The 21,050-nt window shown below is 43.9% G+C and overlaps 1 protein-coding gene across 1 annotated transcript in view; it reads right to left on the bottom strand.

The window, feature by feature from the left end:
- LOC138590770 (neurexin-3a-like) overlaps positions 1 to 20,461 on the bottom strand; it is an 87,392-nt gene extending 66,931 nt beyond the window's left edge. Inside the window, exons 1-2 of the mRNA XM_069661126.1 lie at positions 20,401 to 20,461; positions 5,462 to 6,587 (exon numbers count right to left, since the gene is read on the bottom strand). Of these exons, the coding sequence (XP_069517227.1) occupies positions 5,462 to 6,146 (685 nt within the window). The 5' untranslated portion in view covers positions 6,147 to 6,587; positions 20,401 to 20,461. The remainder of the gene's footprint in view (positions 1 to 5,461; positions 6,588 to 20,400) is intronic.
- Between the last annotated feature and the right edge of the window lie 589 nt (positions 20,462 to 21,050).

Here is a 21,050-nt window from a genome sequence, read left to right as displayed (position 1 = left end):
TCTATGACCTCCAAGAGTTTTAAGTTTGTTCTTCGACTTTAACCAAAGAAAACTAAACTGGAGTTTCCTGTTACGAATATTTGGACACGTAAATATTTAACACGTAAACACATTCAGAATCTTAGTTGGGTTTTTACTGTAGTTTGCATAACTGTCAGTTATTTGTGTCATTAACAGTGTTTGGGGTAACATGTTACAAAATAATCCGTTAGAGTACTCGGATCTCTTTTTTGTTGTAACGTAACTAGATTAGATTTCCCAACTTCCTTAAATGCATCAGAAATGATGGCTCCGCCCTCCGCTCAACAAACTCGTCTTGTTAAAGTAGTTATCTTCTCCTCTTGAGGACAGACCTGACAAAGCTTCACGTTGACTTGTTACTAATCTGCATCATGATGTTGTTATTTCAGCAAACTTAATTAAACTTTTTCTGTAACAATGCAGCACACGGAAATGAAAGTCGTTTATCGCTAACCGCCGGCTACATGCCCCGACATGTTCAATGTAGTGCCCAGAGGCTGTATCGTCGTCAGACTATAGCCGATGATTGAGCGCACATAAATGTAGTCAATTCCACGTTTGTGCTTGTAGACTACCGAGTCTATGAGAGGAGGCAAAATGTTCCCACATCGGTGACGTCAGGGAAGCAGGAGGATTATTTAAAGACTTTTTTTTCATCTCTGATTTCAGCAGTGACCATCGAGTCTCCAAAAATAAAGCTGCGTGCTAAAGTTAAGCTACACTGTGTCCTCTTTGAAGGTTGACCTGCTTTTGATTTCGTTTAAACTTAAAGCTGATTTCATACAATCTTGGAATTAGAATCAAAGCCATGAAAACCTGAATTAAAGCTAATAAGATTCTTTATTTACAGTTTCATCAGTGACTTCGTTTGTAACGAGGATATTTTGGGTGATAAATCCTTCTGAGTTAAACATGAGTAACAGAATAGTAGTCATGAACCTGAGTGTCAGAGCTCATTATACTGAGGGTACAGGTTCATGTCTTGTTAATTTTGCCATGTCATATTCTCTCCCTGATGTATTCAAAAAACAAGCACCCCACCTCCACCAGCCTCATTACGCCCGTTATTTATCCCTCAACAATCAACAATCCGAATTCTCTGAGGGCTGCTTGAGTTTCCTGCTTCCTCTCACCTATCACGCCTCGCAGGAGGCAGACAGGCGAGAGAGAGAGAGAGAGAGGGAGAGAGCCAGACGTAAATCAACACCGGGAACCGGTCCCAATGTGGAGGCAGTAAATCAAGGTTGGGAAAAGAGGCCGATCAACCTACGAGGGTCAGCGGTGCCCTCACATCGATGTCTCACAGAGTCACGCTTCACAGCGCTGAGGAGCTGCAGGGCGGGGGGAGGCGTGTGCGTGTTTTAAGGAGAGATGTGAGAGAGGATGAGGGAGTGGGAGGATGCTGTATGTAGCGATGCCTATAGATGTAAAGTTGGGATACTTGTACGCCATATTCAAACGCCTCTCAACTAAATCAGGCCATAAATAGTGGCAGAACAACGTATTATAAAACTGGATCTGACACTCGAGGAAATCGTGTTAGAGGCTGTAAATAGAAGCATTTTGTAACAGTGGAAGCCCATTTAATAATGAATGAACGACACCAAACCTGCCTCAACCTTTACACTGGATTTATGTTGTTTTATGGGCTTTTATTGGTTCGTTTTAATGATGGATTTGCTGTGGATATTCTGCTGTGGATATTCATGGTCCTCAGAGAACGAGTCCTGATGATTTTAAAGCCCAAAGAAAGGAAACTTCCCTTTGATCCATTTTGATCTTATGCAGCATTTTAAGGTGGAATCCCCCTTTAAAACCTTTACAAGCTATAACGTTAGTATTAGGGAAAATCAGCTGAGCATAAACGCGACACAGGAAATGTAAAAGATAGTATATGACTGCTTTCCATAAGATGAATACTACACGATCAGATGAGCAGATTGACATGAGACTCGCTGAACACATTCATGTTTCCCAGAGGATAAAGCCTTCCACAACACGTCCCCTTAAGATCTTTTAAAATGAGGACTTGAGAAAAATTGCAATGAAGTTTTGGACCCTCCCTTGAACGGCCACTGTCCAATCCCATATTAGCAACCGTTGCTAGGCGCAGGAGGCCTGTCAAGCATCAGAACAAGGAGAAACGGTGTGCATGTGGAATCTGCAAGTCTGACAGCAGATATCCTCAAAGTTTAGAGGTGGGGGTCATATTTATATATATTACATATATAAAGTAGAGCTCCCACCCAAAAAACAGGCTGCAATGGCTGCAACGTAGAAGTACATCTCCTAAAAGTTCTACTTTTTGCCACTGACAATCAGATGGTTATTTGAAGTGCCAACATTAAAAAAGAATCCCTGCAGAGATAAACATTTTTAAAAGTATAAGATGCTGTTTTTGAAACCAGAAACAGAAGTTAAAGCAGCATCTTAAAAGCCACCAGACTCCATTGACAAAACGGTTGTTTTACCTTGCAGAGAACGCGAGTTACTGGTCTACCGCCGCCTCAGTCGATGCTGCTGTGTGATACACAAATATTGTGTTGGATCCAAACTAACCATTAAAATCACCAAACTCACACAAGACAAACAAATGAACCAATCAAGGAAAGCAGTAGAGCAGCCACCTGCCCCGTGTTCTGCAAGGTAAAATGACTGTTTTCACCAATGGAGTTTGGTGGATTTGAAAAGAGCGATTTAACGGCTGCTTTTTGATTTAAAAAAAGGCTGTTACTCTTTAACCAAAGGTCTGTCTCTGTAGGGATCCTTTCTGTAATGTTGTCAGACACTTAGAATAACAATCTGAGCCTGTCAGTGGAAAACACAAGAACTTTTAGAGGACGCACGTAATCCCCAAGGATTATGTTGCAGCCATTATAGACTCTTTGTCGGCTGAATCCGTCTACAGGAGCAATTCCAAAACATTTTATGCAAACCAAAACATGTAGAAATAAGACCCAGGTTTAAAAATACCACGTTAGCCTTATTTATACTCTCATAGATAGAACATGGTGGTATGGCAAACATAATCAGACCATGTAATTCTGTTAAACAAGAACAGAACTCCTGCGTATGTTTGACTTGTACTCAGAGCAGAGGTCGGAAGTGTTGGCTTCTCCACTCAGTTCCAGTCGGCAGCTGCAGCTTCTCCTCCACTTCTCTGATGTCTTGACAAAAGCAGCGGCTGAGCTCGCACATTTTCCCACAAACTCCACACACCAGCTAGTCTTCTGCTGCTCTCGAGTGTCTGCGGTGACAGACAGCTAAAAGAGGAGGAACTCGAGCGCAGACATTTCTACCCGAGGACCCTGCTCTGTCAGTTAAATGCCAGCCAGTCAATCAGCTGAGCAAAGGAAAAACAGCTCAGCCACCTCAAGACACGGAGAGGAGGATAAGCACCAGCACCAGCCCCCACCCTGCCTCGCCTTTATTTCAAACACCGGCAGAGACAGATAAAAAAAACCTAATCTTTAAATTCCAGATCCTGTGGCCTTTTGTCTGCACGGCGGGGATTTGGCTTCGGTCCAAATGGGATGTAAATTCCATATTTGTGAGAGGCGAAGGAGGAAAGTTAAAGATGGAAAATAACAGAATAAATACATTAAAACAAATCACCTCTGATCTGAATTAATTAAAGGGACAGTTCTTCTCATCTAAGTGCTATTGATTATCTCATGAGGACTCTGATTATTGTGTAGCGGCTAGTTTGCAGAGCCTGAAGAACGCGTATTGATTGTGAATAATCAAGCACAGCACAATAGTTTTTTAAGAGCACAGAAAAAATGCAGAATGTATTTCATGTGCCGACTGCATGTTCACCAATTACCACAACAAAAGGACATTATCACAGAGCGTCCCGAGCTCACGAGTCATCAAATCCCAGGAAATCCAAGTTTCTATATAAAGCCAGTGAAAGTAGCTTTTATTTGGCCTGCAGGCAGGAAATACATGAGGGGGGAGCGAGCAGAGGGCTTTCTTTTAATAAGAATCAATTTTGGTCTGGGTACAGCCAGCTGTAGAGCGATTGAAACACAGCTCAGGCAAAATTGTCAGCACAAAAGGATGTGATATAAAACACCTGCCGTCTTGTGATTGGGTGAAGAAAGGGGGCTCAGGAGGCCCCATTCTCTCTGCAGGCGTCCTTATCACTGCCTGCAGGACCGATGTCATTAACCTGCGCCTCGCTGGATAACCGTGCTTAGATTAGCTTTCTGATTTTGCAGCTCAGACACACACGCATGCACACACACACGCACACACACACGCACACACACAGCGGCAATAGCAATCACTGGGAAAGGCAAGCAAGCCCACAAAGTCAAACTGCCTCAAAGCCCATGATACCTGGTGTAATAACAGAATCAATCGTTAGACTTGAGAGTTAAAAAGCCAACTTATGTGGGAACATTGTGACCTTCAAGGTGGTGAAGCTGTTCATTAACATTCCTGTAAGGTAACAGGATAAAAAATCAACACCAATCGGTCGGACCATTGAAGGGGAAACACAAACAACAACAATATAAAATGTGATTGTTCCAGGCTGAACTGCTGCAGCTTCACAAGAAGCAGTTCTCAATTTGGGAAACTGATTGATTGAATGCGTCATTTCCTTAATTCAACCAATTTTATGGGGCTGAAATGGGCCCAACAGAGACTTAGAGGTGTTTTTCAAATACACAACAAAATGCAGAAAACAAAGCGTCTGGTGATTTAGAAATGATGTCATTGGCTGTCTGCGCATGTAGCATCACAGCTGAGCAGACGCAGGTCCACATGGCAGCCATTATCCACTGACGTCACTTTGAGGGTTAGAAGCTCAACTGTTGTTTTATTGTCTTTCTGCGGTGTGCCAGGCTGCAGTCGTACAAACAAAGGAAATCAAACTGTTTGTTATCATTTCACTGCTTCTAGATTGATCAGCAACTGAAAATCTGGAGGGGCAGAGGGCCGTTCTTCAAGGCTATTTGATAACCCATTAGACAACAGCTTACAATAGCATTTAAATACCTCCTTGCTAACATAATGTTAGCTAGGTAAGGAAGATGCTAAATGTTAGCATAAACTGTTGCCTTAACTCTACTTAATGGGTTGTCAAATAGTTCTTTTACTGTGAAATACGTCCTGATGGAGGCGTCTGAGTCTTGGCATTTGTACGACTGACGACCTGGAGCACGACAGCACAACATTATAGCAGCAGTTGGACTTTCCACCCAGGCTGTGACTTCAGAGGGAAAATGGCCGCCGTGTTTGAATGTTTAATAATGTAAAAGAATCTTTAAGAAAGGCATTTCTTTTTTTACCAAAGCAACCTCATGAGTACCTTTGCACAGTCATATCTGTGCAAAATGGAAGCAAAATCCATGTGGTAAAAAAATCAGTACATTTTCTGCCATATCTGTAATATGTGATTTTTCTGGTATCAATGTTAAAGGCGTGTTACCTTCACTGCAGAAGCGGCCCTTGTATTCTGTTTTGGAGCAGTCACACACCGGCTCTCCATCCACCACCGAGCACGTCCCGCCGTTCTCGCACGGGTTCACCGTGCACCATCCTTCCGACTCCAGGGGCACCTTAAGGCTTCCCAGGAACAGGGGCTGCGAGACGCCGTATTTGAGGTCTGTGATTGAGCCCCTAAAGGGCTGCATGTTCCGCACCGTGGGCAGTGTGAGCGCAGCACTGTGGATATCCTGAGGAACTCCACCCAGGAACAGGTCGCTGATGATTTTCATGAACAGACGCTGAGGCCGCACTTCGTCTGCTTTGACTTGGCCGTCGAGAATCATCACCGTGCGCAGGTTATATCTGCTCAGAGTGGCAAAGTGCCAGCTGCCATCATCCACCCGTCGGTCGGACACCACCGTGGTCTCAGCGCAGTCGATGCTGAAACGCAGCTGCAGTCGACCCTCCACCACTGCCAGCTGCAGAAAGTCACAGTAGCCTCCGTCATCAAAGTACAGCAGCAGCGCCTCGGACACCTCCGTCTTAAACTGGAAGCTGAGGTCGCCACGTGTGCTGGCGTCCCAGCGGAGGTAGCGTGCCCACTGACCTGGTGTGCCTAAAAAGTCAAGTCCCATACATGTGCTGAGGAACATCTGCAGCCTGATAGAAAAACCGACAAGATCCATAGCTGCAAAAAATTATTAATCCAATCAGATTGAAATCTTCGAGTGCTCAAATGGAACTTTGGGGATCCACAGTTTCATCCACACTATGTGCAGAGATAAATATTTGTTATAAAAATATGCTTTTAAAGGGAAAAGGGCAGTGGCAGGAGAACAGTCGTAGTCGTTAACAGTCTTAAAGTCGAACACATGAGTAAGTCGTCCAGTAGGAAATGTTGTTTTCCTCCTCAGGGTTACAGAGAGGACGGAGAGGACGGACAGGAGGAGAGAGGAGGAGGCGGCGTTGTATTGTTGTTTTACACTTTGATGCTATCAGGACCCATGGTGTAAAGTCTGATGGAATTAACTTCTCTGGCTATCAGGGCCAGCTGAGTTTCCTCCTTCATGTTTTCCACCGCGACATGGAGCTGAAGAGGGATCCACGGGCCGGTCTCACTTCCATCACTGTCAGAAAGAAGAGAGGGAGAGGTTCACAGTGAGTCCATTAGCATTGATTATACCACTAACACATCCTAACAGGTTCCTTCAGTAAACAGATCTATAAGGTACACAAAGCCCATCTGAACCTCCTAACCTGCAAAAATATGGTGGAATCAAATCAACGGCCTGCACCAAACCCAAAAACCTCTATGCATTATGGTAGCACAATCGTCGCGACGGAGCTGTCCAAGGTGCTGATCTTCCTTCTGAGAGCAGCTGGGGAAGAGTCCAGATTGCTCCCATGCCCAGTTGCTACAGTAGAAGAAAGATCTAAATAAACTTGTTGGGTTCCCTTCATCATTCGATCCCCGTCCATGCTAAGAATTACACGTCCCAACAGACCAGCTGCCCCACAGTGTCAGGTCCACCTCATTATTGTTACCAGAAACCCCAAATTACAAGTTGCAGATGATGATTAGTACCTAACGCAAAACAAATGCACGTTCTATCTGGATCAATATCTGAACAACACTAATTTGTCTTAATTTCAGTAAACACCACCGTTCCTGTCCACAGGGGGCGCTAAAGTCAATACAAAATTAATGTTCTTTTAGTTGCTTTAAAGGGCCAGTTCCCTGATTTTCAACCCCAGTCGTATTACAGGGAGCTAATGCCATTAGGGTAGGAAAAAATGCAATTTCTCTCTGTGCCTTTGGAGGATCCGCTTCTCCAACGGGCCCTGGAAAACCTCCGCCAGACTACGTCAAGTGCATCATCTGGCGGAGGCCAAGGAGCTCGCTAAACTACACTTCCTCAATCTAGGACGCCGACTCTGATGTCATGTCTCGTTCAGAATCGTCAGGTTTGAAATGCAGACCTGAAGATTTGTTAGACCGCTCTGAGCTGTTGCCTGCAGCGATCAATGTCCTTGACTAGAAAACAGGAGTAATTTCACGCCAGCGTCTTTCGCTGGGCCGTTCCTTTCAAAGGGAGGGGCGCAATGCACTCTGGGTGTTGTAGGAATGTAGAACGGGTGAAACCACGAGCTGTTTGTACAACTTTCTCCACAGCTATGGCACCAATTTCATATTGCTTCTATTGATTACAGAGAACTCCAGCTTTGACTGACAGCAGCTTTTCCAGGGGCGACCTGCTCCTTTTGTTTGAAGGACTTCTACTTTAACTCAAGCAAAGAAGCAGACTACTTCTTCCACCACTTCAACTTGCACATTAATTCAGAGGACTGTTAAACTGTTGATTTGGGTTGCAGGTTGAATTGAATATTTTTCATGGCCATCAGAAGCAGGATTGTAGACTTACTGAGGTTCAGTGATTATTCGTATATTTCATCCACTGAAAACAAAGCGTCTGCAAAATGTCAAATAGGAATGTTTATATATTTCTGACGAAGCATTTCTCAAATAATCCAATCGGTGTTATAAATAATTTGTTTGGGAAATAAGGAGATGTGCTTGATGTGTAAAAGTTCAAATCAACATCTTCTTTATTCCTCTAAAAGGCTCAGTGAAGAAGAACGTAAACTAATGCTCGAATCAGCCTGTCAAACATGCGTCTATGTAAACGCCAAACTTCCAAACAAGCCCTAAATTGACAGAAAACAATGCTGAGGACGTGATCTCAACGTCCTCTGAGGGAGCGACAGCCCTGATGGATGGTACAATTAACACAAATTACATGTAGGATATTGATGTAATGAAGACGAATGGGACACGTATTGAGCATACAGTTTCTTAGAAAGAAGGAGGGCTGGCCTGTGTTTAGGAAGACTGTTTACAGCAGAGTGTACTGTACTGCTGGCATTCATCACTCCTAATTAAAAGTGTCTGAGATTTCTGCATTCGTCCATCCTCCACAAAGGTTTCTGGGACTTATCGGTCATCTGCTGCGTAAATTAGCCTATTATTCTCATGGCAGAGTCGGGCGGCCTGCCGTTATCTGATGACCAGCCTTCAGAGACTGCTTTCTGCACACAGACGCGTAAACACGAGGAGGTGCTGAGGAAATATCAAGTGGCTTCATGTCATAGTTTGTTTGTATAAAATCTTTAAAAAAACGCTTTCCTCTGTCGCTTTCCTTTTCAGACTGTTTGCTTCATCTGAGCGTCGAGTTTGTTTCTTCTTCTTTGGATTTTCACTTCTTGTTGAAGTTGTATCTGTAGTCATCCATCTTTTCTTTGTTTGTTCAGCCATAGCAGATTACTGTTTACTCGCAACACTTGCAGAGAGCGGAAAAGCAGCCGCTTAGCTCCGCCTACCCTCTCTGGCAGACCAACCACTGCTGGCTGATGGAAAACGCGTCACTAACTGGGCGCCGCTTGTGATTTTTTCATTGAAAGTCGCCACAGACACCCAGTCTGTAATAATACTATATTCTGCAAATACAAAGGCTTTCATCAGTGGGCTGTAGGCTCAGTCACCATTGTGTTAAATCATTTGGCGAGAGATAGAGACTTAATAGACGTTTATTTAAATGAAAATCTTCAAGATTATTACTTTAACTTTATGGTTCTGTTCAAGGAACTCAAACAACTTAGTCAAGATTCAGAAAACATGGTCGCCTTGGTGTAATAATAAACGGCCACCTGAACATTACACATAAATAATTTGTAACCTGTAGAGGAGCTTTGTGTGCTGTTTGGAAGTTTTACATATAATTAGTGAAGTCTTTGAATACCAAACACGCATGCGATAAATGGAGCGACACCTGCGAGCTAGTTCAGCAGCTCCGCCATCACCTGACAACACTTCCTCCCCATGTGGCGTCTATTCAAGCTGCAAGATCTCCGCTCTCTCCCTCTGCTCTGTCATTGCCACCGCCGCCCTGCACCAGTACTGCACTCATACTTTCAGCACCACCACCACCACCCCAGCATCCACCTGCAGGCTCCGGCTCAGAGGGTTTAAGATATGATCTCATCACTCCTCAAATGTCATGTAAAATAAATCTGTGAGGAGCGATGAGGCCGGAGCCGAGACGCCGAACACAAGCTGTGTTCTGCTGCTGCGAGAAACATTAGAGTCAGACGTGGTTTGAGGACTTTGCTTTCTGCACTGTATACGACAGGAAAAGCAAGATTATGCACACAATGATAATGTACCTATGCGAGGACATGGTCTCCAACACACAATGGCCAGAGTAACGGTTCAATCCCCATTTCTACATGTCGTACACACACCACTTACTCTCTGCTACACAGCTGACGTAGCCAGTTTCATTGAGTATAGTTGAAGTGTGACATCGGCTTCAAATGTTCTAGCTCTCACTTCAGTTCAGACGCTTTTAACTCCACCAATAATCTGAGTCTGAAGGTTTAAACGGGCCGTTTTAATTCCACTGCATCATATCTGACAGGTAACAGCAACCCAGGAGAAACCTCTGACGGCGCTGACAGAATCCCACAGCGCAGGGGAGGCTGATGTACCTGTCGATCCTCCTGAGTCAATAATCCACTTCTGCCTCCAACAAAGTCAAGTGCTGTGGGAGAGAGGCCACAACAACCACCTGGACTTATTCTTCCACCCTTTCTGGCTGGAATTATTCAGTCATCAGAGAGCAGACGAGAGGAGAGAAGCAGCGCGGCTGGAAATGACAGAAAATCGTGTCTAAGCTTTTCTTGTTCATTCTGCTAAAGTGCTGCGCCCACGTCGACCCGAACCGTAGGGAAGCCCTGCTGCCTGTTCTGGCGTTATGCCGACTAAAGAGGTCGTGACATTCTTTTGGACGTAAAAGCACAAAAGTCTCAGTAACGTCATCATCGTGTGGGGCCGATATTTTACCTCGTCTTAGTCGATTGTTTTTTAGCCTTTATTTTAAAGAATCAATCTCTTTGAACATTTGCATCACTGAACATTGCTTGCAAATTGTCCCGTTCAAATGTTAGGAGCGCAGGGTGCCGAGTTCAGAGGGATGAAATAAGACAGGAAAGGTTCAGGCTTTCGGAGAAACACAATTAGAGTCCATGACTAGAATAAGGACTGTTTAATAAAGACTCACAGAGCTGACTATAAGAGGGAGGCTGTCCGCACAAAAATACAGCAATACAGCTGTGTAGGTCGTCTGTGTTTCAGTTTATTATCAATATTTACGCTTGTATTCAGGCGACGACCTCGAGTCGCCAAACTATGACGGGGAAAAAGATGCAAGTAGAGCAGAGCGATCTGATTTGGGTGGAGGCTGGGGCTGATTGACGGGTAGAAAAAACAGGACTTTCAGAAGACCAGAGCTCGGGAGCGTGAAAGCAAAAAAAATCTACGTAGAATTTATTTTTGATTACGTGCTGAAGGTTGATTACTTACGCAAAGTCAGGTATGTTATGTCTCTTAATTTCCATGTACTAGTAACCAGTAATTTAACTAGCAACAAGTGGAGGTATTTTAACCATACTATAAATAAAGCACATACCAGCTGTTACGTCACAAGTTCAGGACTTTGCTGCCGTCATGTTTGTTATCTGGAGCCGGAAGTGACCATATTTGGACGCGAGGATGGAGCTGGAGAGGAGCGAGAGGTTGGCAAACGCAGAGTTATATATTTCTCAGCTGGTGAACGAGGAAGTTAATGGAATTAGATTCTCTCCATGGTAGCAGAGGTTGTTGTTTAATGTTGTATTTATCACGCTACAAAAGCCACTCGCCACCTAATGGGGCAAATCTCAGGTGAGAGAGAGCTGGTTGAATGACACGTTACAGGTAGTTTCAAATAACCGGTCTGAAACGTCTTCTCCGTGAGAAAAGCCAACAACAGTCCTGCCTCCCACACACAGCACGTCACAGATAAACAGAGGTGGCAAAAGTGCACACACTCTATACTTAAGTACAAGTACAGACACTGATTCAACTCCTTTACTCAAGTCAAAGTAAGAAAGTCCTGAATGGCTCTGAATGTACTTCAGTACAAAGTCAAAAGTTTTCCTCTGAAGGACATTTTACAGACCACTTCTGTGCAAAGCTAAACCTCACAATAATAATAATTATGATGATAATAAAACTTAAACATTGTAGCTTAAAATAAAATAAAACTATAAACTGCCAATGATGAACATTAACTTTTTTGTAACAACACCAGAAGTTTGAACTTCACAGATACACGGCGCCTCTTTTAATAACTGGGCAAAACGAAAACACTCGGCACACTGGGACAGTTTTCTTTGTTCATTATCTCTGGACACTTTCTGGTTTTGCTGCAAGCCAAATTTCAGACAGAATAATAAAGACTGAACCGTACTGAGGTCCCAAATGAGCACCTGGACCATTTCTAACAGCTTTGAAATCAGTGTTGCGTGCAGAGACCACAATCAATATAACACATAATTCCCCTCACATTCAAACGAAAGTAACGAGCCTGTTGAATGCGAGGAGTCGAACGTACAGATTTTTGTGTTCAAATGTCGAGTAAAAGTAAAAAGTAAAGATACCTGAAAAATCTGCTTAAGTACAGTAACGAAGTATTTGCACTTCGTTACGTCCCACCTCTGCAAATAACTCACCGTATGACCAACGCTGAACGAGCTAATGAGGCAGGTGTGGTGAGCACACACACACACACACACACACACACAGATAGATGCTCATTATTCTGACAAATAAAACTAGATTTTCACACCCAGAAAAGACTTGATGGACGGTCTGTTAGTGCAACAACCCGTACAGTAAGACAGATTATTTGTTCTTTTTTTTTGTTGTACATATTTTGTATTATACGTATTGCTTTTTATATTTTTATCTTATTCTATTTCTTATTTTTATTCTACTTCTGTGTTAATTGTTCTGCGCCAAAACAAAGTCCTGTATGTGTAAACCTTTCTGATTCTGATATGGGGACTGACTCACTGCTGGAGGCTGCCTCAAGTGGACACACAAGGAACTGCAGTTCTCGGCGCTTCGGCTTCATCTCTCAGGCTCGGAGGGAGTCGCTTGGTTTTAACCCAAACCTCGCTCCTTTTTCCAGCCGTAACCAGCTAGTTTTTCTGTCTACACCGACTCAAACTTTCACGATGTTGACCAGGTGTTCTAATTGTTTATTCTTGTGAGGACGTAAAAACACTCTTCTGGGTTGTATTCAGGTTCAGAGCAGTGATTTAGTCGTGCTTAATAAGGGTTTTTGACATTAGAGGGATCGTTACTTTAACTTCATTCAGCAGGACTCTAAAGCTACATTTACCATGCTATGCTGTTGTATAGAAACCCTTCAGTGAGATTTAACCCCACCTACTTACAGCACATACACGAGTAAGAATCTCTATAGATGGCACTGTTCAAGCTACACCACAGGTTTGAAATGGTTTGGACGTCCTATCTCTTAAGAGGGCGTGGTCTCAGTCACAGTTACAGGAAAAGAAAGGCATTACATTCTTGAGGGGAAAGAATCGGTCATTACTAGTCCTCACGTTCTAATTAAGCGAATGGACTGTTAATGGTTTGTCAGGGGGGCGAGGGGATGACGAAATGCACCTGACAAAGAAACAGGAAGTGAGTCACAGCGCTCCGTCTCCTTTCTGACGTCTCCTGGCACGGCTCAGGATGTCACAGCTGTGTGGAAAGAAGCCATGAGTGAGTCAGGAGTGCTGGTCACTGAGTGCCAGTTAAAGTAGTAATGCATCTGTGACTCATTTCTTTGATGACCGACCGCAGCATCCGACTCAGACCTGCTCTTCTACACACGTAGCTGTGAGTTAGGCACGATAAGTCAACTGACCTTCTACTGATGAAACAGAATTCATTCAAGGTTTGATCCCAAACGGTAACCAGTCAGAATATTGTGATAAATGTATAATTAATATAATATAATTAACAGTATTTATCTATAAGCAATAAGAATCTGTTTGTGCTGTGCCCCTCTAAAAGCAGGCCGACAATTTTCCTTCCTCGTAGACAAGAACGCTTTTTGTTCTAGTGTTATAAATTCAAAATACTTTTAATATCTAATAATAATTATCATTATCTATTAATTATTATTATGGTCTGTTGAGATTTTTAATTGATCTGGAACACCTTTAACAGCTCCAGCAGTCAGTCAGTATCTTTGGAACACAAAGTAAAGGCTGTCGCGTCAGCACGTTGGAGGCTCGGACACGACGTCACACGTCACATCACATGCAGAGTGAAGCGTGCAGACAACATGCAGACAACGTGCAGACAACGTGCAGACAACGCGCAGGCAGCAGCAGCAGCAGCAGCAGCTGGCCCGGGGAGAACGCTGCTCAGATAATCCTGTTGAAATTGATCTAAAATGAAAATCATAAAAGCTCGATGGTAACTTACACGCCCTTTGGATTGCACAGATAATCACATACAAAATAATAAAACATCACAATAAACAATAACAACAATGACAGGTTTTATTTGCTCTCAAAAACTAAATAAAGTACAAACATCTTTAAATAAGCGTTTGCTTCACGTTTCTACGTTCAACAATGTTTTGGATTGATGTTCGGTGCCATGTATTTTTTATGAAAGTCTGATTTCTGTATTTCGGACTCAGAACTTTAATTATTCTGCTTTAATGGCTCAAATAACCGTTTAGTTTAGCTTGCACAGATTCTACAGACATACGACATTTAAAGTTACAATAAGTAAAAATAATAAAGAAATGAAAATAGATTAAATTTACCGAAATACGTTTAGCTAATAAAAAGGAGCATATGTCAAAGAAAACAAAGATCTGTTCCTACATTTAGATCAATATGTTTCGTGCCTTTATGTCAATTAATGTGATTGGTACCGGTCTGATTCTGATGACTCATTTCAAAGCGTCCTCAATCATTATGACTTAAGTCACCTTTCTGGTTTGCAGATATAAAGACATGGAGCACTCGAGGAGATCTAAAGAAGCTAGCTGAGGTAAAACACCAGAGCAGGCAGCAGCAGACCGTTTGATCTCAGGGTTAAAGTCACCATCGCCTGCCGGAGAAGCACGAACTGATTTAAATCTACTTTCACGTTAATCAGAATATCAGTAAAATAAATGTAACGGTCACATTTATCATGAACTGTATTTTTCAGCTTTATTGATCATTTCAATCCAGCGATCGGGGGAGTTAAAACCGATCAGAGAGAAGCTTCGGCCCTGCAGGCTTTGTGCAGCAGCTGGCATCATAACTTTCTCTGCATTCAAAACTAAATACCTGCAACATGCTGATCATTTAAGAGCTGACTATTTTATTGTGTTGCTTAAAGTGACAGAGGATGTGTGAGGTAGCACTGCCTGCATGTTAGTCATCACTGAGGCCTCTTTATAAAACATCTCTCATCGTTTTTAGTCGTTTGATCTGGCCTGGAATGAGCGGCTCTTTATCTCTACTTTAATCCACAAACCCTCTTTTCAATTAAAATACACACAACAAATATGAACGACTATTTTTAAATGTAACATTTAACAAACACCTTTAATTATTCCCCAGCTGTGCTGACTCACCTGACATCACCTGACTCCTCCAACAATCAGCCATCAGCTTCAGGTGTGTCACCAAACCTCAGTCGAGCCTCGTTCACCGCCTGCAGGTCAGACCCAAACAGGCTGAGCTGCTTCTCAGCCAATCAGTGTCCAGCAATGACATCACAGAGGTTCCTCCTCAACCTCACAACCAGAGTTTGATCTGTTAGGACTACAATTATTTTATGCACAACTTTTTGGAGCAACGTTGTCATTTAAATATCGACCACAGCAGCTTTTTTTATTCCCTTAATGTAGCTTTTGTTGTTTTTTCTGTACCCACTGAAACATCAGGAAGCTGCAACACGATTATTTCAGTTATTGCTTAAAAAAAAGGTTGAGATCTTCTTTGCATTTGAATACATTTTAAACGTGTGCACATTTGCTTTGAGCATCAAAAGAAGTGCTGAAAACGGCACAAACGATCTGCTTCCTGCAGCGTCGCTCTGAAATAATGTAAAGATTGGCCTTTAAAAAGCCTGACTCATGTCTGCCAAGAAGCCTTAAAGCTACAGCTGAGCTGCATCCGGCCTCGACGTTATTCTGACAATTAAAAAGGAACCTTTTTCTATTTTTAAATCAGACTTAAATGTTTTATTTATCTGCTCACGAGTGTCAGGTAAATCTCACACACTCACACGTCTGCTACTTGTGTTTACTCGTGTTTACAAATGCGGGCTTGTTCTGGCATCATTTTCAGTTTTCCACGGCGTGTGTGTGTGTGTGTGTGTGTGTCCATGTCTTTGTGCGTGTGTCTTTTGTTGCAGTGTGGGGAGCGTCAGGGGTTAAAAGGCTAAACGGCATGGATCATTGTTCTCGGTGAAAGGCTCCTTTGACCAACCCCACAGGGACGAGTCCACATACACACACTGACAAAAGGCAGCGGCTCTCTGGATCCTATTAACAACCACACGGACTGAGACGGCGGCGCACGTGTGTGTGTGTGTGTGTGTGTGTGTGTGTAAATGCAAATAAAAGCAGCCCACCGGCAGGCCCCTTGTGTTTAAATGATGCCACTTGCCTGTAATTTTAAAGCAGGTGCCCTCATCACACACACACTAGACAAACACACACACACACACACACACACAGTAACTCTGTCCAGACGCAGTGACAAAATGTCCTCCACAGCTCGGAGATAAAATCGGAAAGAACAGGCTGCTGTGATTTCTCTGATGTGCTCACGTCGCTCGGCGTGAGGCCTCCTGAATCTGCTGCAGTTTACATCTCACATCACATCCTCTGAGGTGCCATTTTCTTTTGCATGTCTCCTGTGCTGCAGTGGTACAATCCAACATCATTTGACCAGGACATGCAACCTGACAGGGGAGGGAGGAAGAGGAGGAGGAGGAGGAGGAGGAGGAGGAGAGAGCAGAAGGAAAGACGAGAGGAAACAGAGAGAGAGAGCGAGAGGAGGGAGCGATGTTCCACCTCATCCACTCCCACTCATGCATCTCACAAAAACACCCTGACACTCCTCTTCGCTCTTCATCACGTTGCAAACACACACACACACACACACACACACTTCCAGTCAGACACACACCTTTGTAGGTACACAGAGCAGCATTTAGCCAGCGTCTCACAGGCTGATATCCATCTTTTAGGGCTCACTTCAGCTTTGACAGAACCTGCAGGAGGGGCGTCACATCCTCCGTCACACTGATGCAGAAAATCTTAAAAATACAGCCTGCACCCTGAAACACCACCTGCAGCTGCCTCACACACACACACACGCGCACACACACACACACACACACACACGCACACACACACACACACAAACACAGATATGTGAGGGATAATCTCTGACAATACAAATACTGTTATTCACACACTGTTGCAAAAAGAAGAAAGTAAAAATAAGGTTACATTTATTGTGCAAAATGTTTTTATCATTAAATACAAAATCATATTGAATCTTTTTATGGTGAAATATTCACAATCAGGCTGCGAGTGTTCATTCCTACACACTCCTTTTTCTCCATCTTCAATTACAAGGCGTGCATTAGATTTTAAAAGGTGCCCATCAGCAGATTGAGGGTCAGTAAAAATGCAGCGGGTGATTTTTTTAAATTAAATCAAGCAGCTGATTTAAATAAATCCTTTAGAAAATTTAAAGAAGAAATGATCCACAGATTTAATCTGTTATTTAAAAATTATTTCTATTTTCTGTGTTCAGTCTGTGCAAAAATAAAAGCAGACGAAAGGGCAGGAAAATGTAAAGCAGGAAGATGAGTAGAAATGGGGGAGAGTGTGTGTGGTGTGTGTAAATGTGTGTGTGGGGGAGCGTGTGATTTTGGCGCGGGTTTGGCGGCGGGTGCAGCGTGGGCACCGTGTTGTTATCAGCTACTCTGCAGGCAGGACACGCCTTCTCTGGGCTCTGTGGTTCTGCTGCAGCACCCTTCACGGCATTACATCACCCAGTTAGAGAGCACCCAGCACCCCACAAACGCCTGCACACACACACACAGACACGCAGACACACACAGATTCGACGCCTGCACCGTGCAGACATCTACACACCGTGTCTGCACACACACCGGTGCCAGAATACACACGTTAAATAGGAAATACACGTGCTAAAATGACTGCAGACACACACAGACAAAAATACAACACATGCACGCCAGCAATCAAAGCGGTTACACACTTACACACTCTATCTGCACACAAATCACTACACACACTCCACCAGCGAACACACCCACAAATACCTCGCCTTTCCCCCCTCACCAGCAGCAGCTGCAATTTATGTAACATCACACTGCATCCCTTTTTCCTTTTCTTTAGGGCGGCTCGTTTTACGTGTGTTTTTATTTGACACAATAATTGATCCATCAACGGAAATTAAAGGGAATAAGACACGTAATGCCTGCGCGTGTTTGGGCCTGGGTGCAGCTGGAAGCTTTGCAGTAAAAAGAGTATTTTCTCTATTTTTTTTTCTCTTCCATCAATAAAAGGAATCATTTAAAGATGGTGCAGCAGATGAACGCAGACAAAAACTAAGAAAAAGAGCATTCCCTAAAATCCTGCGTAATATTCGCCTCTCCCCGCCCAGGGGGATTAGTGTTACCTTGAGAGCCCTTGGCTTTTTGCGCCTGATTTGTCAGCGCAGTTAATCGGCTGCCAACCAGAACAAAAAAAAAAAAAAAGCAGGACAGCCAAATTACCCAAAACAGCCTCCATCCTCCTTCCTACCCCCCAAACAACCCCCACCACCCAACCTTAAATATAGGGGGAAGAAAACGACAAGGAACATTAAATGGAGAGGAGGGAGGGGGCTCATGTTCTGCAGGAAATAAAGCACCGTCCATGTAACGTTACACTCGGAGAAATAGTACATTTACATGACGACAGACGAACAGTTGTCAATCGTGACAAAACATTTAAATCAAATGTGATCGAGTCTGATGATTTAATTCTCGGCGTTTTTCAAACGCGAAAGAGAAAATTTATCTCAACTCATTTGTGATCAAATCTATTTTTTAATGCTTTGATGTTTGAAGAGATCGTCTGAAGCAGCGCGTGTGCAGGTGATGAAGCACCTTTGGGCCCTTTGCGGGGAAAAAGAGACGCATTCCCCGGCTGGGTCACGCCCATTCTGAAGCCCGTTTTTTTTTTTTTTTTTTTTGGAAAAAGCCTGATTAGGAATTCCCTCTGCATAAATGCACAAGAATCATCTAATCCTATTAACTCTTAAAATCCGACACATCGAAATGTGCGCTGCAGCGATGAAGACACAGAATCATCATCCTCCTGCCTTTTGCTTTAATTCACTCATCAGTAAAAACTGGAGCTGCTCATCTTTTTTCAGACACATCAAAGTAAAGGTGCTTTTAACGCGCAGACAGATCGAGGCCTGCACATCTTGCTGCTGATTTTGCGGCAGATTGTGGCTTTTTGTGGCGCAGCGTCTGCACGAGGCCTCGTCTTTTACTGCAATTAAAACTGTCAAATGTTCTGCACAAAATGGGCCATCCAGCATTCGTCGCAGTGTGAATGCCAAACTGAAGGCAGGGCTCGTTTAAATTAAAATGCCTGTCTGTAAATGGATTTCTGAGTCTTGAGTCTTATCTACAAAGCAGGCCCACACTGACGCTTTTCTCCCCTAATGTGGAGGAAAAAAAGTTGTCTGCTCGACGTGCAGCATGAAATGCAGTTTATTGGGAGCGGAGCATTTCTGCAGACCTCCCTCGAGTCCCTGCGGACGCCATTTGATCCTCCAGGGAACCGAAATATTACAAATCATCAAAATCACCTCTTCAATTAAATTTCATTTTTTATTTCCCTCCAAACAGAATCACTCAGACGTCCGCTGTTAACGGAAACTAACGGATTCATTACATTTATTTCGATGTTTCGAGCGTATTTCGACGTGAAAATAAAATGTGTAGATGCTCTTTAAAAAAAAAACTGAACGTTGTAGCCTAATTTCTGAAATGCAAAAACATCTGCTGGATGAATGCGGTAAATGTGTGAAACAGCAGCCCGCCGCTGGATTGTTTTAATGGAAACACACACACAGAGGAGGAAGAGGGATAATGGAGGAATGTGATGGTGACTGCATGCTGAGGAGGAAGTGTGCAGCCTGGCGGCGCGTGCTGTCCATCTGCGTTTACGCAGAAGGTCATGTATCAAACTGCTGCATGTCAGACTCAGTGGTCGAGTTACATCAAAATATGCATCTATATTTAAAGAGTCTATTAGCTCGTGTGTTTGTGGGGCGGAGAGGGATGCGCGCGCGCCGTGTCAGGGCGCATTTGTTTGACATTTTAACATGAAGCTGCAGACGAAAACAATGCGTGGACACCGGACACCTGGCGTTCACGTTATTCATTATTCATCATCCGAAAAACAAGGTGAAGGGAAGCCTGCAGGTCGCGCTTCGACTCTTTTTTTAAGGGTTGATTTTCTTAAAATATTTGATACACGCGCGCATTAAACGATGCACGGCTGCATTTGGAAGATACAATAAAAAATAAAATTGATAATTCATATAGTAAACATCGCCTCAGGGGAGCGGAGAGGACGTGCGTAATTCTACACCCGCCTGTCACTGTGCCTGTCTCTGTTCCTCAGGGGGAATTCAGAGGCCAGCATCGCCAAAATTCCCATTTTTTGGTTCCCACAAACGCCGCTTTTCCTTCAAGGAGTCTCCCACCTGCTCCGGCTCGACATGTTCATCGTTCCGGTGCGCACAAACAGGAAAAGTCCTGTTAAAGTGGCAAGTTCCGTGCTACCTGTGCGTCAGGAGTCCAGCCTTTCTGCCTCATATTTCCTCTGGAACCTTCTCCTGTTTCTGCCCCATGAAATTAAACTCAGAAGGTTTTTCACGCGGACAAGCAACATGAACAGGTTGGAGTAAAAACACGACGCTACTGACCTTAGATAAACAGAACACCAAGAGTATCCAAGTGCTAAAATCCAGCCGTAAACTCCACAGAGCCGCAGTTTTTAAAAATCCAGGCTTGTTTAAAAGCAGCAGTGTTTCCGGTGCTGGTGCTGGTGCGGAGCGGCGAGGGGCGGAGAGCACCAGGCGGTAACGGGGCTGGGTTTATGGTCCCTCACAGGTGCGTCGAGCACGGTGCATCATGCGCACAAAAGCCGCTGTTGGCTCGGTGCGACTTGCAGCGGCTGCAGGCAAGAGGCGCACGCGCACACACAAACACACACACACGCAAAGGCGCACACTCGGGTCCGCCCTCTACTCAGCACCAGCACACGCCATTTAAAGGCGCACGGGCTCGTAAGCGGGGCCGACAAACACACACACACGCACACACGTGGCTGCATGTATGCTACAGCGCGCCTCAGGCTCTTATTAAACTGAAGGAGGTTCCCATGATTTTCTCAGTCTGTCGGTTTGACAGTAAAACATCAGTTTGTATTCTGAGAGTGTTTCAGTTCACACATTTAGTCTTCAGTTCTCAAACATGTAGCTGCTGTCAGGCTGCAGGAGGAGCGCTATGCTTTAAACCGTTAACAGTGTAAGTCTGCGTGAGTAATTCCAGAGACAGGGTGTATTTTCAAAGA

Source organism: Semicossyphus pulcher, unplaced genomic scaffold (genome assembly GCF_022749685.1).
Source record: "Semicossyphus pulcher isolate SPU_LCO1_2020_fin unplaced genomic scaffold, fSemPul1.0.p SCAF_14, whole genome shotgun sequence".
Taxonomy (NCBI): Eukaryota; Metazoa; Chordata; class Actinopteri; order Labriformes; family Labridae; genus Semicossyphus; species Semicossyphus pulcher.
This window is presented reverse-complemented; position numbering and strand designations above follow the sequence as displayed.